Source organism: Pelobates fuscus, chromosome 4 (genome assembly GCF_036172605.1).
Source record: "Pelobates fuscus isolate aPelFus1 chromosome 4, aPelFus1.pri, whole genome shotgun sequence".
NCBI classification, from domain to species: domain Eukaryota; kingdom Metazoa; phylum Chordata; class Amphibia; order Anura; family Pelobatidae; genus Pelobates; species Pelobates fuscus.
In genome coordinates, this window is record NC_086320.1 from 298,893,155 (window position 1) to 298,920,261 (window position 27,107).

At 41.9% G+C, this 27,107-nt stretch overlaps 1 protein-coding gene across 4 annotated transcripts in view; it reads left to right on the forward strand.

The window, feature by feature from the left end:
- The window catches only part of ANO10 (anoctamin 10), a 356,469-nt gene that overhangs the window by 211,631 nt on the left and 117,731 nt on the right, over positions 1-27,107 (forward strand). For all 4 annotated transcript variants that reach the window (XM_063452234.1, XM_063452235.1, XM_063452232.1 and 1 more), the window contains exon 12: positions 12,640-12,759. In XM_063452234.1, the coding sequence (XP_063308304.1) occupies positions 12,640-12,759 (120 nt within the window). The remainder of the gene's footprint in view (positions 1-12,639; positions 12,760-27,107) is intronic.

Genomic DNA, 27,107 nt, shown 5'->3' on the forward strand with positions numbered 1-27,107 from the left:
CTCACTCTAAACACACGGCCATAGCTGCTCAGAGTGATTTAAAACCAATAACCTGAATGTCTTAAAATGTCCCAGTCAAAGCCTAGACATCAATGTAATTGATAATTTATGGAAGAACTTAAATGTTGCTGTTCAACAACAATTCCCATCCAACCTGATGAAGCTTTAGCAATATTACTTTGAAAAATGGTCAGAAACTACAGGTTTCCAATATACAAAGGTGGCAGAGGCTTTCTCCAAAAGAGATGCAGCTTTAATTGCATCCTGAGAAGGTTGTATCAAGTATTGATAAAGGTAGATGAATACTTTACACATACTTGAGTTGTGTGAAATAAACGGTAAAAATCCCAATTCCAAGTTGTAACATAAGAGTGCTTATTTAACATTAAACTGGTTTATTTCCAAAGCATATGGTGTGCAACTTGAGAAGAAGTGCTTCCAGATTTGTCTGTGTTTTATTTCTTACTACCATTTCCCTAAGGCTAGGATAAAACTGATTCGAGTTGCTGAAAGACAATATTATCTTGTCCTCTGCTGTGCTTCCTTGTAGCTTCAGGAAAAAAATAAACATATCTACTCTACTGTAACTGACCCTGCTGGAGCCTATTAATGGATATTCCACACCTTAGAACAGCAGATAGAACTAGAAAAGCTACAATTTCTGGGGAAATTGTGTGAAGTGTTCTTGCCTCCACCAGTAGTCTACAACTGGAGTGGGCGGAGTAACTGTTATTATTTATTTATATAGCACATTTAATTGCAACGTTGTTGCCCAAAGTGCTTCACAGTTACATTAAAACATACAGTTATAAAAACATTAGCAGGTGCAAAAGGCCCTGTCTATGACATCACTTGCTGCTGCAGCCTGGCACAGGTCAGAGTATTTTTGCGGTTGCCATCTTCAAACGGTCGTATTTTAAAAACTATAAATCCTACAGTGAAGAGCTTTATATTGTGAGAATCACAAGACCCAGACCTACATTTTGATGTATAGTATATCTCTGAGATATTAATAATGAAGGCACAGTCGCAGTTTAGAAATTGTCCTTCAAATGTGAGCTTTGCAGAGTGGAGTTTCAATAAATGTCAATGGACTGCGTGAGTTGCAAACAAATGGTCATATTGTGAAAACTATCAGGACTATGGCTTAGCTAGGACATTTTTAGTGGCAGCAGGGATAGCTGAACGTTTTGATTTAAGATTTGTGTAGGTGGGCCTGAAAATGAGGGAGTGGTGGCAGTTTAGAAATCATGTCCTGATTTTTCAGCTTTTGCCAGCTCCCACTCTAGCTTTGCCATTCATTCCTATGGGACAAATTTCGCCACAAGAACGACGATATTCCATGAACCATTCGCCGAAACCTTCCACAAAGTAATAGCAATCCGATCGGGAACAATCCGCACGTTTCGGTATATTTCTGTCTATGTAGTGTAAAAACTGTGGGAGGAGTTAGGGTGGCAAATTTGGCTATAATAAGAATAATACGAATAATAATAATATATATGTGAGATAACATTAAGTGGTCTTGCTATGCAAGAACACTTAAATATATTTCCGCTCAGCAAAGCAAGCAGTTTCATAGTGTTGTCTCAGAGCTTAGAGCAGATATGGGCAACATTTGGTAATGTACCTATTGCTGAACAGGTACATTGCAATTAAGAAACAACAATCAAAGCCCCATGGTGGCCACCATAGTTATGCATTACTCCAGTTTCAAGTTGTAAATGCCTGTTACAAAAAAACAAATGTACTTTTAAAGCTCCTGAGTTTTCAACAGAAACAGTTCATAGCAGGGAGTTTTTGTGTCTGTGTTATCCTTGGAACCCAAAGTGATATCGTATTATGACACATCAGTTGTGACATCAGCAGTAACCTCTTGGCTGTACAGTTGGCCACATTCTACACTTTATCATGGCAAACTGAGCAAATGAGAGCCATGGCTTTACATCTGGTTGACCTAGACACCCATGCTCACAAACCATACAACCAGGGTTTCTGTAGTCCTTTCCTGCATGAGAACCCCAAATTTACTGCGATTTTGATACAAAAAAATCTACCTTTCACCCCTATCTCCACATTGGCGGATCATGAAGGCAGAACCGTGTTTAAGGGCATTATTTTTGATGATCTGGGTTCCTTCAGAATTACAACATACTATTGAGAGCGGAAATCCAGGCTAGACTGACATAGTACTTTTAAGACCATGATACTGGTAAGATCTCCCTTATTTTAGTCTGGGAGAGCATAAATATGTTCTGTCGGGATTTCCTATTTGTAACAGTGCTGCTCTCAAGAATGCACGTCTTGTGCAAATCACAAATTTCTGGAATCCATAAGCCAAAATCACATAACATTGCTCACATCAAATCTCTCACCGCTCTGCAGCGAGACCTATCCCACATTCTTAATGCTGCCTGTCATAGGGCCCTACTAGGCACTAAAACCATTTTTTCTATCAATGTAGGTAAATGTGGGTATCTTCTGTCTAGGATGATGGCTAAAAGGAAAACTTCTCCACTTCTATTGGAAAGTTGAGGGATAAAGCAAATTGACTGTTATTTGCTGTCAATTATTGTTGATGTACCGGTAATTTACTCATAGTATGCTGACCTTAATTTACTTCCCCACTCAACACGACAACAGCCTTAACCCAATGAATAGATGAACACCTATGGACCCACATTCACCAACAATTGATTACTTCAGATGCTGAGCTTTTTGAAGATCCTCTTACAAAGGAGGAGGTGTCTCTTGCTGTGGAGTCCATAAAACCAGAATGATCCCAAGACCTAAAGGTCTTCCTATAAAATATTATAAATAATTTGCATCCACTCTTTATATACATTTTATCATATCATTGAGTTCAGAATTGTGTGCCCGTAGTGAGACAGTCGGTGTCTGCTAACATTGCCTTTATTCCTAAAGAGGGCAAGGATGTAGATCACTGTGCAAATGAATGCCCAGTATCACTTTTAAATTGCAACCTTAAATATTTTGCTAAAATTCTTCTTACTAGACTGAAGCCTTATATGGGGCAGACTAATCACTCTGGTCCTCAGTGTCTGAGGACCCAACAGGAAGAGGGAGCCCAGCGGCTTGCCCTGTATGCCGCCGGGTGCGGGCCCCTCCATTAGTTTGCCTAGGGAGAGCCTCCGGTCTGCAGCTCGACCTAGTGCAGAGCAACACACAATGTGATGGACGGTTTGCGGGCTCTAAAGAGCTTTGCAGCGGGTTACCACGGTTACGCTCTAATCGCAGCTTACAAGAGCTTGGTCTACAGCTCACACACAGCGGAGCTGCAGACTGGAGAGCCAGCCCACTGGACCACCAGGGAATTGAGCACTGGAAAAAAAGGTATATAACCAGCCTCCCCACAGCCTGCCCCCATCTCACAGCCTGTCATCCGCCTCACCATGCCCCCCACACTGTCACCTTCACATCCTGCCCCCCACCACTGTCACCCCCTACACTGTCACCCTCACATACTGCCTCCCACCACTGTCACCCAACACTGTCACTGGCACCCTCTTACCCTGCCCCCCACCACTTTCACTGTCACCCTTACATTCTGCCCCCTCACATCTTGCCTCCCATCACTGTCACCTTCACATCCTGCCCCCCACCACTGTCACCCCCTACACTGTCACCCTCACATACTGCCCCCCACCACTGTCACCCAACACTGTCACTGGCACCCTCATACCCTGCCCCCCACCACTTTCACTGTCACCCTTACATTCTGCCCCCTCACATCGTGCCTCCCATCACTGTCACCCTCACATCCTGCCTCCCATCACTGTCACCCGCACACCCTGCCATCCACCAGTGTCACCCACCATCTGTCACTGTCACCCCCACACCCTGCCATCCACCACTGTCACCCCCACACCCTGCAAACCACCGCTTTTACCCCCACACTCTACCACTGTCACCCTTGCATCCTGCCCCCCACTATTTTCACCCTGACATCCTGCCCCTCCACTGTCACCCATACACCCTGACATCCACCACTGTCACCCCCACACCCTGCCATCCACCACTGTCACCCCCACACTGTCGTTGTCACCTTCACATCCTTCCCCCCACCACTGTCACTGTAACCCTCACATCCTGCCGGCCCTACTATCACCCCCACACCCTGCCATCACCACTGTCAACCACCACACCCACACTGCCCTCCCCCCACTGTCCCCTTCCTACACACTGCCCCCTGTACTGTCACCTTCCTACACCCTGCCCTCCTATACTGTGACCTTCCTACACACTGTTCCCTCTATACTGTCACCTCCCCATACACTGCCCCGCTCATCCAGCCCACAGGTAAGAGGCAGATAATTTAAACTGCTCACCCTCTCAGCATTTATCCAACACTACACACACTACATGCACTATACACACACTACTACATACACAGACACTAAGTCCATCCACTACACACACACTGCATCCACCACACACCTTACATACACTACACACACTGCATCCACTACACACACTACCTCCACTATACACACACAGACAATATATACAATACACACTACATCTATGACACAATAACAGACGCAGCATTCACAACACATAGACGCAGCATTTGCACTTTAATTGCCTTACTTTGCCAACATCAGAGGAAGGCTTAGCCTATTCGGATTATAAATTATATTACCAGGCCTCTCACTCTGTGAAAATATATTGAAAGGCACAATTGAGGGAGACCTTTGTCAACAGTACTGTGGATGGGGATGGAGCACGGTAGGGTCCCTCACCCTTTCCTGAAACTACTTTACAGGTATGGCATAAAGTTGGTCATAGGTTGATACTTTAATTCCTCCTGTTCTCCACTCCATCCTTTGGTGTACACCCCTGCGTTTATATACAGGGTCGCTTAGAAACCTCTTACCTTCACATCAGGCATGTTTTAGAAGGTGGCAAACCTGCAACATTTCAACCCCTCGCTAGACCTCTGACTCTGATATGACGAACGTTTGATATCACCAGGCATGCTTACAAGATGTCCCACAGCAACACCAACTATATTGAGACCTTACCTCTTTTGAGACTCTGTGCATAGGCCCTTTAGAACATGGGGTATCCTATATCTTTGTCCCCATCCAGCAGCAGGCCAGTTACTCCATGCCTCTGTTTTTGTTAGGAGATGGGAAGACCCAGTGGCGATAACATTTACTGCTCCTCAGTGACAAAAGATTTGTGACTTGGTACACCCATTGCTCTTTGTCTAGTAAGGTACAGGAATGTGCGTATAAACTTCTTAGATTTTGGTATAGGACAACACAAAGGATGCAAGCTATTGACCCATCTTACTCTGGGCTTTGCTGGTGTGGTCACCAGGTAGAGGGCTCAACTCTGCACATTTGGTGGGAATATCCTCTCATACAACTCTGCTTTCAGATAACCCCACTCTCCTCCAGCCAGCTTTTTTTCTCCTACACCATACAACCTCTCTGATAGCAGCGTATAATAAGTCCATGATAATATGAATATTAAATATGGATAAGAGACTAATATTGATATGGGCTTGTGATCTATACCTCTGTTTTTGCAAACGTTCATGCCTTGTTATTTTAAACTTGTATGTCTTAGTGGTGATTGCACTTGTCTCTGCTGTTCTGTATAGTGGACCTTGGGGTTGTTTTGAGAATTGTCTTTAGTGCAATATGTGTGGTTCCATGGGATTTACAATATGCCCTTTACTCTTGGCCTTAGACTTGCTCGCGATAGCACACACATTTTTTTTTTTGTCTTGATACACCAATGTTTACATTGAAAGTTATTTGGGGAGATTTTAGCAAATTGTGTTCTTTGAAATTAGTCACAAATAAAACATTTTTCTTTCCATACAATTCCCCTGAATTGGTACCCTCTGCAGACGTTATCTAATCCCCATTCTTATTGACAATTTATTTTAGTACCTCAGCCAAAACGGTTCAAAAGGCTTTCTGAAATGAGGACTATCCAGATTAGTTATATCTCAGTCAGCCATTGTGTGACCGTGTTGTAATGGTACTGCAAAAATAATCCTATCACAAAGAAACTTTGTTCAGCAGTAAAACATTAATAGATATCGAATTTTTATGTGAGTGAATGAGTACCTGTTCGAAGAAGAAGGTCACACTAAGCTACCTACGACAGTGATTAAATGTAAATATGGTTATAGGGATTTTGCTGAGACAAGTAAATGAACAGAGAAGAAAAGGTTTTGTTGCAGCCATAATAGTTTGGAATTCAGACTTACTCCTGGGAGTTTTAATTTGCATATGGATCTCGAGAATAAGGACGGGCTTGGTTGCCCAGTACAACAAATCCCAGCTGTTTCTGCTGAAGTCGAAGCTCTTGCTGTTAGTCTTGACGAACAGAAGAATACTGCATGCAATTTGTGCAGCTGCCATGGGAACAGAGTTCTGTCTTCGTACGACGGGGGGCATCTGAAAGGCACCAACAACAAAAAATCTGATCCTTGCTATTTGGCAGACGGCGAGTCAGGAATTAACATCTTTGTTGGCAGGAGATTGTGGACATGATTTCCTGCTTTGACAGGTTTTACAACACTGAGTCCTAGTAACTGTTCTTCTAAGCAACTACAGATTCCTACTGAATTGAATTTTAAACAGACCATTTATACCTGGTGAATATGCTTTGGATAAAAGTGCCATACTGTCACACATTATGTAAAGACTGAAATATAGTAAAATGCTCTGAAATCTATACAGATATCAAAACATGCAAGATACGTGTTTAATGCCTCATTGTATAGATGACTACCCTCTTTCCCATACTGTCTGTACAATCCCCATTGTACACACTTTCTATACAATATCCATATGTCATGTATGCTATATTTTATTAGTATTACATGTCAGTCTTCCCTCTGGACAATTTACACCTTTGTCTTCCTGTAGTTATACTCCATGTCTTCACTGCTATCCTTGTCACTGTTGGTCAATTATCTTGTCGGTGCCTTATACATAACAATTGTAGTTTTTTTTATTATGATTGTTTATTATGATTGTATTTACCAGCTCTTTGTCTTCTGAAACATGTTCATTATACCTTCTCATTAGGCACTGGTGGTTTGTTGGTTTATAAAAGCTTGCCCGTATGTCATTTAATGTAAATAAAAACTGCCCTAAGTTGTCAGTGATGCTTCCTTTTAACTATATTAGCTCATTATGATAGGATCATTCCATAATCAAATGGACTGATCCCCCTCATAAACCACCCCAAAAAGGTATATCACGGGGGCGGGGCCAGGCCACCGAGCGAGATGGTCGCATGTCAGACCAGCTCCTGAAACTTTTAACGAAAAGAACCAGAAATCTAACTATATTGGCATAAAAAAGCTGACAGACGACGGCAAAACTCAGCGGGTGGAGAGTACCGGACCCAGGGTGAGGCTGGCCCGACCGGTTTGTCCCCTGGTGGATGAATCCTCACTGGCGCCAACGAGGCCTACTCCGGCGGTGAGTGGGGCAGACGGCCGCTGCCCCGCTATCCTGCCCATCGGTGCTCAGACAGGAGCCAGACCCGTGGAGACGTGGCCTCGTCCCCCCCCCCCCCCCTATGGACCGGGGGGTGATCCCGGTCCCCACCCCCAGCATGCCCCGACCATCCTGGGAGCAGCAGCGGGGCCGCCCGGATCCAACACCAAGGCGCAGCAGACAAGATGGCGGAGACCATAGATGCTGGCGCCAAAACCGAGGCAAGGCCCAGAAGCGGCCCACACCGCTCCCTCCGAAAAATATGTACCTGCGGGCAGATCCGGCAAGCAGCGGCACCTCCACAAGAGAGTCTCACTGGATGCACCTTATACAGCCTGACAACACACAGTCGGAAGAGACCCACAATCACAGCTACAGCTCACTCACCGACACTGACGCCGAACTACGCTGAGGCACCCAAGCCACACACTGCCGAACTGAAGGGACTACTACCCACATCCAAGGCAGCATAGACCGACACAGGGGGCTCCCACTCACCACCTAACAAGCATCGTCTGACAACAGGAAGACCAGGACGCTATGGGCTAGGTGCTCGCAATCGCTAAGGTTATTCTACTCTACCTGGACTCACACGAGTGTATGCCGACATTGCCGCTTTCCTCTCAGATTCCTAGCCTGTTCACAGAGGGGTTGGTGGGGTGAGAAGTCACTGGTAATCTATCGAATGTACCATGAGAGTAACTATGTCCAGACTAGCTCAGATTCAAGCGAGTTTACACCTATTTGTGATTTTGCTCCGTAACATAGATGCCTATTTTAAGTACTGCAGCGTTAATTTACGTTACTCAGCTAGAGCAGCCTGCTGATTGATTTATTTTACTCTCTCTTCCCTGACAAGTCTACCCTTTATCATTTTATTCTTTGTTATTATAAAAAGTGCAGTATTTTGACATTTCTCAACCTTATTAAGCCTAATCTTGTATATTCCTGTATACTCCCATGTGCAATGTCACTGTAAGCTTGTCTGTTATACTCTACACTCGGCCAAAGTATCATTAGAGCACAGAAATTACTGACATATGAGTCCGCTAAGGTTCTAAAGAAGTTGGTAAAAGCTTAGCGGACTCATATGTCAGTAATTTCTGTGCTCTAATGATACTTTGGCCGGCCGGACATTTTTTGAGACAGGAAGGTTAGGAGGTACAGGAGGATTTTTTTGGGATATATGTGTAGGATTTTGTGAAGCTTTTTTCTTCCCTACACCTCCCCCTATTTTTCTACTATATGTACTCCTTTCTATCCTTTCGATTTCAGGTCTCCTTTTTGAAGCACATATACTGCTCTGTGTAGGTTTAATGATTATTTGCATGGCACAATATATAGTGTAACTAGTGTCTCTCTTTTTTCCTACAACTCTTCCATGAGCTACATTGTTACATTTATATGGACACTCAACACTGTAATCAGTTGCCTGCAGTAATCTCATACCTTCTTTTTCATGAGTTTTTTTTTAGCTTTTTAATTGTTTCTTTGAAATAAAGTTTATTTATTGTTTTTTTATATACTTTTTTGACGCCCATATTGGGGTGGTTTATGAGGGGGATCAGTCCATTTAATTATGGAATGATCCTGCCTCTTTTCTCTTCATTATTATTTTTGCCACCCCTATAACCCTTCTCTCTGTGCTCCCTACTAGGTTCGCCTTGTAGGAAGCATTTGTTTCATTAGCTCATTATGATATATGATGTCAGTATTATGTATTTCTTGTATTGTTTTTTGTTACTTTGTCTTTCATGTTCCCTTTTTGTTTATATGCCAAGGTTTAAAGAATATTATATGTGATTTATATTATATGTAACTCAAAAATATTTATAATAAACCTATCAATATTAAGATGTTTTGGAAAACAAAAAAAGCTTTCCAGAGCTACAATAGGCACCTGAATATTTCTAGATCTTTCATTATTCCTTCTTCTCCAGAATCTCATCCACTTTTGCCAATCCAATGCCAAACATTAAAAGACTCCATCTAGGGTCTATAGAGTTTGTGTCACCTTTACTGACATTGCAGCCAGCCCGCCATATGTGTTTTTTTTTGCACATGCCACCCTAGTGCATATTCCAAGAAACTTTGTTGGAAGATAAGATGACCTTTATCGAAGTAAATGTATAGGATTCTGAAAGTAATGGAAAATCTCATGTAATAGTACTCTGTACGACATCTCAAGATTATATAAATGTCTAATTTCAACTTCTGGACATATCTTTGTATTTGGATATGATTGAAGGAATCTCTCTGAATGGTTTGATTTATAATATTCAATCTCTCAATAAATATGTAAATAAAATTTGCCTACAACTTGGGATGTATATTAAGGGGGTGTATTATATTTTGTTAGTATTTTTTTTATAAATATCAATACAAATTAATTACATTAAAAAAAATTCAAACGATAAATACAAGATACTCCTAAATTGTATTCAATATACAAAAATTATTTAAGAAACATTAGTTAGGTTAGACTTGTTGTTAAATTCATTTATACCCATGACCTTGATCTGAGTGATAATGAATACTGTTTAAAAAATGATAAATTTTCTCACGAACAAATGGTCTTGTTTTAAATGTTGTTTTTTTTTTTTTTTTATCCTATTTTGTACTTGTCTTTATATGGGCACTATAGGCACCCAGATCACTTCTTCTCAATGAAGTGGTCTTGGTGCCATGCCTCTGGGGGACAGCAATTTTTACATTGCAGGGTTAAAATGGCTCTAGAGACTGTGACGGTGGCCTTTTGCTCCCCATGCGCAATAGCCTCTCTATGTTTTGCTATAGGAAATTGTTGGATTAATTGAGATTATCAAGATTGATGATCTCAGACAAGTAGTTGTATCTTTGACATGGAGACAAGTGCATTGCGGGATGTAATGAAAGTAAATTCAGCTTTTAAATCTTCACAGGGGGTTGGTGTGGAGTAGCCACCTATAGGTAGAGGAACAATATAGTGTTAGTAATTCAAAAAAGTATTCCTAATGCTATTTTGTTCCATTAATAGTGACATTTATGTCAAAAGGAGGTACTGCCAGCGGAGCATGCTTTGCCATATAATTTGCAAACTTTGTATATGACTCCTTTATTGTAAAATAGGGCATATATATTGAGGATATGTTTTTGATGTGGACAGTGGAGAGAGTGCATAGGAAAACATGCATGTGGCTTTATAATTGAGAAGTTATAATTAGAATTGTATCATTTTGCAAAATGCACGTACTAGTAGCTACTCTGCTTCCATTATGGCTCACTTCCAAATTATACATACAAATCCATTCCAGTTTGGATGGCAAAGGTAGATTATTGTAAATCGACGTTTATCGGTTTTAAAACTTGATAGAAAATGTACCAGGAATAGCTTACCTCCAAAAGCAGTAATGTAGAATATATAGTCTTCCCAAACATCTAAAATTAGCACATTTTATTTATGTTAATATATTTAAAGCAAGTGCTGGAATCTTGTTTAAACCAATAAAATCCCTACCACATATGCAACAGGCAAATAAACAAGGCTAATGGTTTTACTCATTCTATAAATGTTACTTAAATGGAATATCCTTGGAAAATGCAATTTTTGGGAAGAGCACAAATATTACTAAAGGAAAGGATATCCTTTATTGTATGGTGAAGGCAATCATAAACTGTTGCAAGTCAAAAATATACGATTTGGAATGAAACAGTTGAGATTTGAGTTGTTTTCCATTTCAATGCATTGAACACATAAAGCCAGATGTAAGGGGAGACGTTGCATTCAAACGTTTATGTAAACTAGAAGCCTTCTGGCTATTTACTTTGTATACCAGAAAACTGAATGGTATGAATAAGAGATGGACTATCTCAGGTTGTAAGGATTCCGGTTAGCTCAGTGTATGCAAAAGTTGATAGAAGATTTAAAGGAAACCAATAGAAAGACACAACCATTACATTTCCATTCCGCTAAACATATTGCATAAAATATAAAATGTCATTTTACTTTTTATAATAAATCTGCAAGGCATAGAAAAGAGTTTACAATAAATTAACCCTTTGGTTTTTACCAGTTTACCCATGTCATCTGTTTTAGAAGTCTTTATATTATTAGGTGCACATATAACTTTAATATTTGTATTTCATTTAGGTTTCATTCGTTTGCCTATCACTCTTGGTTAGGAACCAAACACAAACTAAATCATGTTGAATTTAACACCTTAAGGACCAACGACTTACCAGACATGCAGTGATATTAAGGAATTAACCAGACACTTCTTCTTCAGATGCTTAACCATTTCAGGCCACATTGCCTTTTTTGAAAGCTAAAATGACACTATAGTCATCAAAACAAGCGTAGCTTAATGAAGCAGTTTTTGTGTATAGATCATGCTTCACTTCTCAATTCTCTGCCATTTAGGATTTATATCACTTTTGTTTCTGTTTATGCAGCCCTAGCCACACCTCCCCTGACTGTGACTGACACCGCGTGCATGTAAACATTAGAATTTAGGAAGGCTTTGTATGTCACATGCAGGGAGGAGTGATTAGGGCTGCATAAAATAAAGTGATTTAACTCCTAAATGGCAGAACATTAAGCAGTGATACTGCAGGGGTATGTTCTATACACCAAAACTCCTTCATTAAGCTTATGTTGTTTTGGGTACTATAATGTCCCTTTAACGCAATAGAATGGTGTGTGTGTGTATACTGTTTCAGCTTGTTATGATTGCCTTCCTTTCTCTCCCTTGTTCTTTCTTCTCCTTCCCCCTTCCCTTTACTTTCATTTCCACTTTCTTTTTTTCTTCCTCCTTCCCTCTCTTCTATCCTCTCCCTATCTTCCCTTCCCTTTCTTTCCACCTTACCCATTAATTTCCTTCCCTATTTCCTGTATCTTCTCCTTCCACATCCCATTCAATATGCTTTGGTATTATTGAACTCTGTATTTTACACTCTACTATTGGGCACCATTTATTCAAATAATTTTTATGGAACAGGTTTGTGATTGCATTTAGTAAGCTAAGATAAAATAAATCTTAATTGTAATAATCATCAGCAAAAACCATCCCTTTCTCAGTAGCATTCATTACGTTTATTGAAGTTTATTGATATTTGATCTTTTTATTTCCATATTGATAATATTTGTGCTTATTTTTCTGTTTTTCAGCATGCTCTGTTGGCGCTGAAGTTTATCCTGGCGTTTGTAATCCCTGACCAATCATATGACATTCAAGTGAAAGTTGCTAGGTTGGAATTTGAGTCTATGGAAGCTCTCAAGCAAACACAGGTAGGGATAAGCATCGAACGTGAAATTGTGTACCTGAAGTAAATAAAATAGGGAAAATCTTAATTATGTAAATTACTGCTTCAGCCTCACCAGCGCTTTGTTAGATTCTTAGAGGAAAGTAATTTACAGTTAGTGTGGATGTCATTTATCAGTAGCCTGCAGCTTATGTTTGTTTTCTGTATGACTTGAAGTTCAGATTTTAATTCTCTCTCAATGGGGACATATTACAGGTAATACTCCCTCTAAGCTTTCCAGCACATAAACCGTAAAAAAAAAAAAAAAAAATATCTTTATTCAATAATATAAACTACCAACAGATTCCATAGTTCTATATACAACCATGCCCTTTCAGATTTCATTGGATCAAAAAGGTACTGACAAAAACTAAAATTCCTTTCCAATCCTGTGTCACAGTTTTTCCACCAAAGCCAATGAACAACTAAACGTGGAAATAAAATATATATATATATATATATTTATATATATATATTTAAAGGGAAACTCCAGTGCCAGGAAAACAATCCGTTTTCTTGGCACTGCAGAGCCCCTATCCCTCCCACCCCCCAATCCCCGGTTGCTGAAGGGGTGAAAACCCCCTTCAGTAACTTACAAGAGGCAGCGACGATGTCCCATGTCGCTGCTTCTTCCTCCGTTGCCGCTCCTCCAAGTGATTCCGTCGGCCGGTAGGCGAGACTGATCCCGCCCACCGGCCGGCGAGACCTAATGCGCATGCGCATTAGACCTCCCCATAGGAAAGCATTGAAAATGCTTTTCAGTGCTTTCCTATGGGGAAATGAGCGAAGCTGGAGGTCCTCACACAGCGTGAGGACGTCCAGCGACGCTCTAGCACAGGTTTCTAGTAGACAGCCACTAGAGGAGGAGTTAACCCTGCAAGGTAATTATTGCAGTTTATAAAAAACTGCAATAATTACACTTGCAGGGTCAAGAGTAGTGGGAGTTGGCACCCAGACCACTCCAATGGGCAGAAGTGGAGTGTCCCTTTAACGACAACTTTTACTTTGCTGTTCGTATAGACTGTTTAGAAACACTGCAAAATAAAGAAATTTTCATAAAATTCTGTGAACACTATAATGAATCTTGACCTAACATGCAAAAAAAAAAATGTAACTCTATATATTGAAATGCATGTATCTTTATGTATAAGATTCTTCTTTGAAAACTTACTGTACTTCATAGAATGGCCTGTATATCTATTTTATTTTTCCCCTTCCCTTTTTCTCTTTCTTTATATGTTTAAATTGAAAATACTTACATATTAGTAGTCACATTTTTTTAATACCATACTGGTGAAAATGATAAAATAAAATATATAAAATTAATCCCTTGGCTTAAATTGCAACGAAATACAAAATTGGGTAATTTAGATGTAAACAAAAAGGTCTAAAGGATATTTGTGAGTATAACTCCATTCTGTAGCCTGAAGGCGTGTCAGGCGAGACATACAAAAATAAAAAGAGAAAAAGGACATATAACATCTCGTCTTGTTAAAATTTTATGTTTGATTTTTACTATACCTTGTTTTATGATTTCTACTATTGGGTGTGCAATATTTACAACCTGGAGACCCCGGAAAAATTAGCTTTGCCACAACACATGTGGGTCAGAAGTGTCTGCAGCTGACGTTCTGGTGGCTTTATTTTCATCCATCTAAGTTACGTGCATTATTAGAGATTATTTCCCTTTTTACTTAGGTATGTTTCCCTCAGTCCTATTCTTTCATCCACTCTCTTGCTTTCTCCCCCTTCCACCCCAGGTGGTGCTGTAAGTTATTTTTCAAATGTATTTGACTAAATTTGGGGTCACTAATACCCTTTAACCCCTTAGTGACCGCGGACGTATCAGGTACGTCCAACAAAAAATAGTCGTTAACGACCTCTGACGTACCGGATACGCCCGGGGCAAACTTGAGCGCTGGAAGCGATCGCGAACGCTTCCAGCCACTCTAATGGCGTTGCAGCAATGCCTCGATGTTGATGCATTCTGCAATACCTCCTTTCACTGCCGGGCCACCGGGTGATCGCTCCCCTCGAGCGATAACTTCCGGGTTGCACCACGTGGCGCCTGGCAGTGAGGCAGAGCATTGGAAGCCATCAGGCAGGCTTCCGATGCTCTGCCTGTCTGCTGAGTGCCTTGTCTGGGGGGACTGTCATGGCCTCAATAGGCGTCCATATTGTTGCCTGCAGGGGGACTGCCTGAACTGACAGGCAGTCCTCTTGCTGGTGAAAAAAAGTAAAAAAAAATAAGTTTTAAAATAAAAAAATAAAGTTATTAAATAAAAAAAATCTCTCTCTCTTTATATATATATATTATATATATATACGGTATGTATATATATCTTATATATAACGTCATACTAAGTGTATTTTTTTATTAATATATACATATATTAATATTAAAATACACGGATTGCGAGAACAGAGGACCTGATGCTGCTGGATGTGAAACGAGCATGGAGATGCCTGGGCCCCTCTTCTCTGGACAATTATGCCACCGGACCTCCAGGGAATGTAGTGTGTGTGTGTTTGTGTCCCGGACACAGTTAAGAGTCAGGGAGGAGGGGTTGGAGACTACTTGTACTTATAGCCCTATAACCTGCAAAAAAAAAAAAGCGAAGAACATGTTAACATTGAGTATTTCTAAACTCAGGACAACATTTAGAAACTATTTATCATGGGAGTTTTTTGGCGGTTGTAGATGCGTAACAGATTTTGGGGGTCAAAGTTAGAAAAAGTGTGTATTTTTAAAAAATTTTCATCATATTTTATAAAAAAAATGTATAGTAAATTATATGATATGATAAAAATAACGGTAACTTTAGAAAGACCATTTAATGGCGAGAAAAATGGTATATAATATGTGTGGGTGCAGTAAATGAGTAAGAGGAAAATGACAGCTAAACACAAACACCGCAGAAATGTAACTGTAAAATGTAAAAAGGGTTTAAGATAGGTGACTTATTCCAAATAGTGATCAAATGACTTCAAGTAAAAAAAGTAATGCTTCATACATAGTTTCAAAGTAAAAGTACATCCAAAAAACGGACTATAGAAACAGCATGCCCCTACGACACTTAGTCATAAGTTTTGCCACTAATATTTCCAATATTATAATATTCCAATGCTCTGACTCACACTGTTCAATAAAAGCAGTAATAAGTCTCTGTGCTGCAAAAATTACCTTCACTCCATTGCTGAGCCTATGACAGCAGTGTCAATAGTGATTCAGAATGGCCAAAATATTATACACTCTGAAGCTGGAGTCAATGTACCACATTTAATAAGCTGCTGCTTTTTCCAATATGTGTTATAATGCTGGTTACTTTATAGTTTTAAGATTATCAGTAATATTTTTGAATAATCATGTATTATTTAGTGTAGCTGTACGTTTGCATGTTCCCCATTGGGTATGCAATACTGTAATTAGCGCAAATTGTTCCTAGAATTCATTATTATTTTCTAAATGTTGGAAATATATAAAAATCCTCTGGGAAGCTAAAACTATTTAAAAGGTGTCTCTGGATATGTGTAAAATAAAATGTGTGGAATTACAGCTGAATTATATGGGCAAACGGCAGTAAAGAGAGGAGTTAACAAAAGTTAAAGAACAGCATGATGGGAAAGGGAGGAACTGAAGCGTGAATAATCTCCATCATTTTCTATTCCACGTCTTCGTTCTATAAGGAAGATAAACTCATTTATAGAGCATGCTTGGTTAAGCTATGAGCCTTTTTTTCTACCTCTGAGTAAAAAAAAATCAAAAAAAATCTCTGATTTCTTAAACCCAGTCTGTGTCTATGGAATATTGTTTCAAAAATAAACAATAAAGGGGAAATGTCTGTGGCAAACCTTGACAGATATTATGGCAAATATAGCAACCTGAGGGGAATATTTCTAGGCACTCATTAATTCATATTGAGTACCCATGGAAAAGGCACATCAATACATTCTATACAATGACAAATAAATTAGAGACCTCAGATATTACCGGTATGTTTTCCAGAAAGTTTGGTTTTGTCAAGTCTTGATCTCATATTTTTTTAACTGGTTGTTTTTCTCTTGAGTAAGGTTACTTAGAGCTAGAATGTTTAAACTCTGTTTATTTATTGTTGATAGACACTATAGGTGAAGATGTCCCTACTCAAAATAACTTTTAGGAAGCAGTGAAACTTCATAGTTGCTACAGTACATACCAATATCCTGGTACTCCAGAGATTAGCAGATGGGGAAGTAATGTCTTACTGCTTAATCCCAAGCATATCCTCTGTCAGGGAGATCATACTGTGTGCTAGATGACTTAAAATGCCTTCTAACGATGTGTATGATGACATTGATGTCATATCCCCAATAATATCAAACTCACTGTAGAATTGGGTATCCATAACTCAAATGTTGTTGGAGGCTTTTCCCAACTGAGCTACTTTGACCTAAATTTTGCAACCTAGATATCAAGTGATTAAACCTTCCAAATAAGTATACCTGTACCAGTATATTGTCCAAGTGGCACATACAGAAAATCAAATATTGTTATATTCATCCTGGATGCTTTTTAAAAAATATTAATTGAGCTATTCATCTATCTTTTTATGATGCCGTATGAATCTAACAATGACAAGTCCAAAGAGAAACAACGATTTTGTTGGATTAATATGATTTTGTTTTAAACCAAACCATGCATGTTTCTCTAAGGGGTTGTTTAGAAAATTTGCTCTGCACTCCTCAGGAAAGGAAGCACATTCTCCAGACTACAGGAACGGGTGAAATCTATCTCCATCAAAGTAAAATCCATCTCACCGAGCAGTGGAAACGGCTACTAAATCAAGTAAACGGATATTCTAATGAATCCTTAGAACCGGATAAAAATTACCCCCTGAAGAAAGAGTATTTCCTGGAGTGTAATCCCTTTACCTTACTATTCTGCCTTCAACTTCTCAAACTGGAAAGATAATGACCAGGCAATGGTATATCCTAAGGGGATCATTACCGAAGTGTCAGCTTGTGCTGAACAAATGGAGTGAGTTCTCTGTCTTTGACATGTCAGCAGACACATTTGTATATGTCTCTGCTGAGAACATCAATGCAATGTGTTGATGGATTTTGCCCCATGCCTTACTCTGTATTAACCATTGCTTGCACAGATTTCACGTGCATTGAATGCAAATATCTACTCCGTTTTCAGATTCCTAGGGAAGAAATTGAAAAATAGAATAATATATAAATGAGATACTGTGAGATTCCTCTCCTGCAACTGTCATAAAAAATAAAATAAGACACTAAGCCCTCAGTGAATACTTTGCCTCCAAGATCCTCGAGAGAGTTGTGTACGCCAGATTGACAGACTTTCTCGAATCCAGCTCTCTGCTTGACCCCCTTCAGTCTGGATTCCGCGCTGGTCACTGGATTCCGCGCTGGTCACTGCTGTTACCAAAGTATCCAACGACTTAATTGCTGCTAAATCTCGTGGCCAATACTCTATCCTAATCCTCCTTGATCTTTCTGCCGCCTTTAACACTGTTGATCATCAACAGCTTCTTCACATTCTCCGTAACTTTGGTCTATTGGATACTGCTCTGTCCTGGTGCTCCTCCTACCTCACCCAGCGCCCTTTCAGTGTTTTTTTCTCTGGCTCTGCCTCTTCTCCCCAACCCCTCTCTGTCGGCGCCCCCCAAGGTTCTGTCCTCGGCCCCCTACTGTTCTCTATCTATACTGCCTCCCTTGGTAAACTCATCAGCTCCTTTGGCTTCCAATATCATTTATATGCAGATGACACACAAATCTACCTGTCCTCCCCTGATCTCTCTCCACCCACCTTGACTCGTGTTTCTGACTGTCTCTCTGCTATTTCCAACTGGATGGCTGCTCACTTCCTTAAACTCAACCTGTCCAAAACAGAACTTCTAGTTTTTCCTCCCTCAAGTGCTGCTACTTTTGTGTCTGTCTCCATCCAAGTCAACGGCGCTACTATCACCTCTACCTCGCAGGCTCGCTGCCTAGGGGTTCTTCTTGATTCTGACCTCTCTTTTACTCCTCATGTCCAATCGATAGCCCATTCCTGTCGCTTCCAACTCAAGAACATAGCGCGCATCCGCCCATATCTAACACCGGACGCGGCTAAGGTACTGGTTCATGCTGTTGTTCTCTCTCGCCTTGACTATTGCAATCCCCTTTTCACCGGTCTTACATGTTCCCAGCTTGCACCGCTGCAATCTATAATGAATGCGGCTGCGAGGCTTATTTTCCTGTCCGGTCGCACCTCCCACGCCTCCACGCTCTGTGAGTCCCTGCATTTGCTTCCAGTTAGATATAGGGCCCAATTCAAAATTCTGGCGCTTGCTTACAAATCCCTACATAATGCTGCTCCAACATACCTATCCTCCCTCATACACACGTATGTCCCATGGAGACCCCGGCGCTCAGCCCAAGACCTACGCCTATCCTCTGCCCGGATCCCCACCTCTGATGCTCGCCTTCAAGACTTCTCCAGGGCTGCACCTCTTCTGTGGAACTCCCTTCCCTCCTCAATCAGATTTTCACCCAGCCTCTACTCCTTCAAAAAATCTTTGAAAACTCACTTCTTCATTAAAGCGTATCAATTATACTGTCAGCAGGTTTCTAATCCCCCACCCCATGATTCGTTTCCTGCAACTTTTTAAAATGACATACCAAGCACTCAATAAACCCTTCTCTAACAAACTATTTAATTCCCCTACTTTAATCCTTTGTGTCACTATACCCCACTCCCTCTAGCATGTAAGCTCATCAAGCAGTTACCTCAACCCCTCTGTTCCTGTACGTCCAGTGGTCTGATCTCAGTTATGTGTCTGTTAGTCCACCCATTGTACAGCGCTACGGAATTTGTTGGCGCTATATAAATAATAAAATAATAATAATACTGTTCTAGCAACCTACTTTTCCACCCTACCCTTCTCTTCCCTTTATGCGTTACTATAACCCACTCCCTCTAGAACGTAAGATGATTTGAGCAGGGCCCTCTGTTCCTGGGCGTCCAACTTGTGTGGTTACAAATACGTGTCTGTGAGTCCTCCGATAGTACAGCACTGCGTAATCTATCGGCGCTTTATAAATAATACAAATAATACATATTTCAGCTAAACGTTGAAAGTGACTTGGGTATCCCCTGTTACATTGTAATTTAGAAAACCTGTGAGTTTCCCGTATAGGATGTTTTATTGAATTATTATTATTATTATTTTTTTTTTTTCTTGCAACTTCTCATGGTGACCTGCGCGTCTTATTAATGGCTGTGTTGATCTGCTTTGGAATGGAAAAACTTTTTATATATATATATATATATATATATATTCATTTATGTCTTGTTTTGTCATATAACAGTAAGCATAGAGAATGGTAGTAAGGTAAATTCAATAAAAAATTAATACATGGAGACATGAATACAATGCACAACATAATACTGTCAATTAAGTAATCATGGAAACAAAGCTTTTATGTACATATAATGGAATGATGGCAAAAATAGTACGGTCTGGTTATGGACAACACTCCTAAGTAAGGAGTGGACTAAGTAAGGGACCTATGTGTGAGACCTAATAAGTGTCTAGCCCCGAGAGTGGTATGTCTATTTATCGTTTTTTATGGCCCTTTAGAGTGGTGGGAGAAGCTAAATATTGTTGTCTGTAAGCATGGAGTGCAATGGCTAACCGTACCATGGGGTTGTTCAAAGCATTAACAGTGCCCAATTACACCTGAGCACTAAGGGGGGGATAGTTTGCGTTTGGAGCCCTGAAGTCGGTGTGGTAGCATGTGAATCTTTTAGTCAAACCTATATAAAATAAAAAAAATGTAAAAAAAGTTCTGCGTCTATTAACTTAACAGATATATATATGTCACGGCTTACCTTGGTGGGAGTCCAGTTTGCAGAGATATGCTTACCCTTGCAATTAAACACAGGCCAAGGTGGTCAGGGAAGAACTCACCTGGCCTGTGAGTCTGTGCACGGGGGCTGTATCAGGATAACCAGGTCGAAGTACAGACAAGGACAAGAGCAGGAGAATCGTCGTGGGTAAGCCGGAGGTCAGAGGATGCCAGAATACAGGATCAACAAGAACAAAGCCAAGGTCAGAAGCCGAAAACCAACAGGACAACAGGAACTCGAAATAGCAGGAACCAGAGTCAATGAACTGACCCTGCCTTCTGGGAGAGGCAGGGTTATATACCTGGCTAACGGCCATCAGCTTCAGGTGTGCGAGAGTATTGGAGCAGCCACAGATAACGGCCAGCCCCCAGTGCTGGATACAAGGCAAGATGTACTTCTGGCTATCTCTAGAGCTGATATGGTGGCTCAGAGGCAAAATAGCAGGTTCAGGATAGCAAGGTACCTGGGTTCAAATCCCTCATCGGGTATTTCTGGGGCGACCTCGTCTGGCGGTCTGGATGTCACGGTGGCTGTCATGACAGTACCCTCCCCTCAAGAACGCCCTCCGGGCGTGAACAGGCTCTTCTTGGAAATCGTATTCATCTTCGGTCTCAATCTCACTCAGGTAGTCTTTATCATTCAGGTATCCAGAGCAGAGTCCTTTTACATCCTGGGATTTTATGGTACCAGACTTGGAGCAGGCTGTAAGTACCTTGATCCCAGGAGTCAGTCTCTCTGTACCTTTTTCCTCATGTGCATTGGTAGGTAATTCTCCTCTGGGCAGGTAGGAAGTGGTGCTTGCTTGAACAGCAGTTTCTTCAAGAAGAGGTACAGATGTTTCCGGGGCTGGAGGCAGAGATACTTCAGAGGCACTGGTAGCTGATTTTAGAGAAACACAGGTAGTATTAACTACCGTGGTCTGAGTACTCATATGTGTCACGGAGCGTGGACCAGACTGACAGCGACTTTGGCGTTTCTCAGGCAGAGGTGCAGACTTGGCCGGATGGGTATGCACAACCCCAACTTGAACGGTTTCTGGCCGATGTGGGCGAATTGGGCAGTGTGAGATAAGGTGCCCTCTTTCACCACAATAAAAACAAAGACCATGATTTCTCCGCCGGTCTCTTTCTTCAGTAGTCACCTTGCGCTGGACCAATCCTATTTCCATAGGTTCATCAGAGTCAAGAGGAAGGTAGGATTGCTCTGGGGCCTCCCTAGGAACAGGAGCATAATGAGGCAGCACGGGGTTGTGGTAATGGTATAGGTTCCCTTTGTTTCTGGGAATCTGGGATCCTCTGGGACGTGGTGCTGGTTTAGGTACAGCGGTCTTGCTAGAAGTCTTGCACTGTGCCTCCATGGCAGTCATGAAAGCATCCCATCCAGCAAGGACAGGACTCTGAGACTGCAACCTTTCATGTGCCCATTGTTTGATTTTACCAGACAGCAGGTTAATAGCTGCTCGGACCTTTATGAAGTCATTAGCATAAGTCCGAGACTTCAGGGAAAACACCAATTCACAATCCACTTTAAAGCATAAGAAGGAAGCACGGTTACCATCAAATTTCTCCGGCATAACTGTAAACGGTTCAGGATAACCAGGTTCCAGGGCTGGGCGTACCGTGCCTTTAAGAAAACAAACTTCTCGCTGCAGCTCCAAGACAGTCTGGGCCAGGCTGGATACTTGCTGGGTAAGCAATTGAGACATCTCTGCAGACTCCATTATGGTCAGTTCATTCTGTCACGGCTTACCTTGGTGGGAGTCCAGTTTGCAGAGATATGCTTACCCTTGCAATTAAACACAGGCCAAGGTGGTCAGGGAAGAACTCACCTGGCCTGTGAGTCTGTGCACGGGGGCTGTATCAGGATAACCAGGTCGAAGTACAGACAAGGACAAGAGCAGGAGAATCGTCGTGGGTAAGCCGGAGGTCAGAGGATGCCAGAATACAGGATCAACAAGAACAAAGCCAAGGTCAGAAGCCGAAAACCAACAGGACAACAGGAACTCGAAATAGCAGGAACCAGAGTCAATGAACTGACCCTGCCTTCTGGGAGAGGCAGGGTTATATACCTGGCTAACGGCCATCAGCTTCAGGTGTGCGAGAGTATTGGAGCAGCCACAGATAACGGCCAGCCCCCAGTGCTGGATACAAGGCAAGATGTACTTCTGGCTATCTCTAGAGCTGATATGGTGGCTCAGAGGCAAAATAGCAGGTTCAGGATAGCAAGGTACCTGGGTTCAAATCCCTCATCGGGTATTTCTGGGGCGACCTCGTCTGGCGGTCTGGATGTCACGGTGGCTGTCATGACAATATAACAGTGGTCACACTCGAACCGCGTTAAATTCAATCTGAAGGCCGGCTTTTGGCCTGTGGTAAAATAATTATTAGGAAAAATGAGGACTATTTCAGCCAGTGTCCACTCCCATACGTCTGAGGACTTGTGGTAGTTTGCCACTGTCTTTGCTCTCTGTCTTTGGCGGTCTCTGCCTCTCATTCTTTATGTGTGCCTCTCTATCTCCTCTGGCACTCACTATGTCCCTCTCTGTTTCTTTGTTTTGCTCTCAAACAGCCACAAAGACAATCACGCTTAGTCAGCCCCCACACAATCACACTCATCCAACTACACACATACATACAACACTGTCAGCAACAGTCAATCACACAAAGAAACCACACACATCTCAACCATGTGTATTGCTTAGTGGAGAGTGAGGAGGAACGAGAATATCTACCAGGTGGAGTAACAATGGGGCCCTACTTTAATTCTTGCACAGGGGCCCAGCGGCCCCTAGTTACGCCTCTGCAATGATGAAAACAAGTCAAACATAAGTGCCAGTACTACATATATACTGCTAAGCCACAAGTAAGGTCTGTGTACCCCTCAACCAATGCTTTGGCTTGGCGAGTCCGTGCTTCCCCCTACATACGTCACTCCAAAGAGCTCTCTCCACCGGGCCCAAGCCACTTGGCACTCCAACAAAATCTTCCCCATGATGAAGCTTGTTGTTGCGATCCCTCAATCTTGTGCATCTGGTGATTGCTGTTATAAGCAGCCAAGTCAGGTAGGTACTGCTGGCGATGAAGGAGTTTGCCTCTGTGTTGTCTGGGTGCGTTATGGCCAACATGAAAGCCTTGAGGATGGTGTTCGGCCATCTGCCGCTGGGATTTCTTGTGCCGTCTCTTCTTCAACGTCCTTCTGGGAATATGTGGGAGATTTGCATGGGCGCGAAGTTGTTTAGTGGGGCGGCTATGTGGGACTGTATCCAGGCATGCTGGAGTTTGGCCCACAATATCTCACAGGTATGATCGAAGTTCAGGAGTAGTAGTGGCCATTTTAGTTATTAGGCCCGCTCCACCCAAGTCCCCAGCCAGCTGGAGAAGTTATTAGGATGACCTTTGCTATGTACCAGTGAGGGCTGGGATATACCTGATTGGCCTGGGGGGAGGGGGTGAAACAGGGCTCGGGAGTTGCAGGCTCGAAGTCAAGGCTGAGGATCAGCCGCCTCCCCGTCCTTGACTAAAACAGCAGGCCATATGAAGGTCCAGCACAGGCCGTGGCTGCAGGGTGAAAAGTACCAATAAGTGGCAGAATGTTCCTCTGGTGTGAGTACTTGATTTAGCCATCAAAGTGTGCGACAATGTCCCATTTTAAGGCTTTAAAACAGAGATTTCCTGGAGAAGCTAGGCTGAAAAGAGACTTGTGTCCATCAAGTTCAGCCTTCCTCACATTTATTTTTTTGCTGTTAATCGAAAAGAAGGCATAAAATCCAGTTTAAAGCATTTCCAACTTTGCAACAATCTAGGGGGAAAAATCCCTCTTGACCACAGAATGGCAGTCAGATTTTTCCTTGGATCAATAAACCATTACCCTACAGTTGAAAAATTATATCATTGAATATTCTGTTTGTGCAAGTATGCATCTAGTTGCCGTTTAAACATATGTACGGACTCTGATAAAACCACTTCTTCAGGCAGATAATTCCACATCAGTACTGTTCTTACAGAAAAAAAAACCTTTCCTTTGCCTTAGACTAAAACTTATTTCTTCCAGTCTAAACACATGACCTCATGTGCTATGTAAAGTCTTGTTTGTGAATAGATTTCCACACAATGGTTTGTATTGGCCCAGGATATATTTGTACAATGTTATAACATCCCCTCTGAGGTGACGTTTTTCTAAACTAAGGTTTACATTTGTTAATCTTTCCTCATAGCTAAAATGCGGCCATCCTGGTCGGTGGTCAGGCCCCGCTCTCCGGAATTCGATTTATTTTTTAAGAAGTACCGTATATACTCGAGTATAAGCCGAGTTTTTCAGCACATTTTTTGTGCTGAAAAACCCCAACCCGGCTTATACTCGAGTCAATAGTCTGTATTATGGCAATTTGCATTGGGGCTGCAGAGAGTTTACTTACCTGTCCTGCAGCTCCTGTCAGCTCCCTCCTCCTCCGCGCCGTCCGTTCAGCACCTCGGTCAGCTCCCAGTGTAAGTCTCGCGAGAGCCGCGGCTCTCGCGAAACTTAGAGTGTGAGCTGACAGAAGAGCTGAACGGATGGCGCGGAGGAGGAGGGAGCTGACAGGAGCTGCAGGACAGGTAAGTAAACTCTCTGCCAGCCCCCCTCTCCCCCCCACTGAACTGCCAATGCTGGACCACCAGGGAAGGAGAGCCCCCCTCCCTGCCATGTATCAAGCAGGGAGGGGGGATGGAAAAAATAAAATATAAATAATAATAATTAAATTAAATAATAAAAGAAATAATAATAATGAAATTAAATAAAAAATAATAATAAATAATAATAATTAAAAAATTTAAATAATAAAAAAAATTGCCCACCCCCCACCAAGGCTCTGCAACACACACACACACACACACACTGCACTCATACACACACTGCACTCATACACACACACTGCACTCATACACACACACTGCACTCATACACACACACTGCACTCATACACACACACTGCACTCATACACACACACTGCACTCATACACACACACTGCATTCATACACACACACTGCATTCATACACACACACTGCACTCGTCCACACACACTGCACTCGTCCACACACACTGCTTTCATACACACACGCTGCATTCATACACACACGCTGCACTCATACACACACGCTGCATTCATACACACACACTGCATTCATTATACACACACTGTAAATAAATATTCAATTAATATATTTTTTTTAGGATCTAATTTTATTTAGAAATTTACCAGTAGCTGCTGCATTTCCCACCCTAGTCTTATACTCGAGTCAATACGTTTTCCCAGTTTTTTGGGGTAAAATTAGGGGCCTCGGCTTATATTCGGGTCGGCTTATACTCGAGTATATATGGTATATGTAAAAAAAAAAAAAAAAAAAGAGGAAAAACCCATATCTACCTTAAGTATATGACAGGATCCTTCAACCATGTACAAGCACCTTGGGTCAGACAGTGATTGAAAATCCACAGTCTCTATGTTGTTCCCTGTTTGTATGCAGAGAGTGAAGTAGGAAAGATCATAGAGACTTACTGTCAGTTTTCAAACAGTGTGTGTCAAGGTGCATATACTTCATTTAAAAAAATATATATATATTTATGGGTGGCGAGGCCAGACAGCTGACCAGGATGGCCACATGGCGCTGTAGCTCCTCTTTATAAATCTTTATATGCTATATGGCAAGTTTTTCTCTCTTTTTTTTTATTTTTCTCTTTTTTTTTTTTTTATATTAAAAATATATATATTTCCTTTCAAAACTTAATGAAAAGTTTGCAATATGAAAAAGAAATATTTTGGGGGGGGCGGAGCCAACAGCCGAACAGAGCGGTCGCATCTCCAGCGAGCTCCGTGATAATACCAGCTTATTACCACAAACTACAAAATATTATCCCCCCAAAATCATACGGCCAAGCTGACAGCTCCTACAACCTAGGTAGCATGGGAAAGAAATGCAAAAAGCTGAAATCAGATGGAACACGTCCGGGAGCAAGTATTGGGGACCTGTGGCGGAGAGCATAAGGCTACACAGGCTATGCGGCCGACTTTGCTAACTCCGACGACCCATTCTCGGACCAAGATGAGACTGCCTCACCCGCTTTGAAACCTCCGACAACACCCAAAGCTCAGACGGACGCAACCCCGGTCACGAAGGTGGAGATGAGGGAGTTGCTGGCCGAGCTACGCCGGGGCATCCAGGCCGACATGGCGGAAATGAAGAGAGACATCCAAGGCCTGTCGGACCGCGTGGATGTCGCCGAACGAACCACAACGAGCCATACACAGCAACTTGCCGCTCTGCAGAGAGATGTCGCCGCCCTACAACAGCAGCAAATCCAAGCAGAACACAAAATGGCGGCTATGGAAGACACGCGGCGGGCACAAAACCTCAAGATCAGGGGGGTAGCGGAGTCAGTCTCGGATGCCGAGGTGCCTC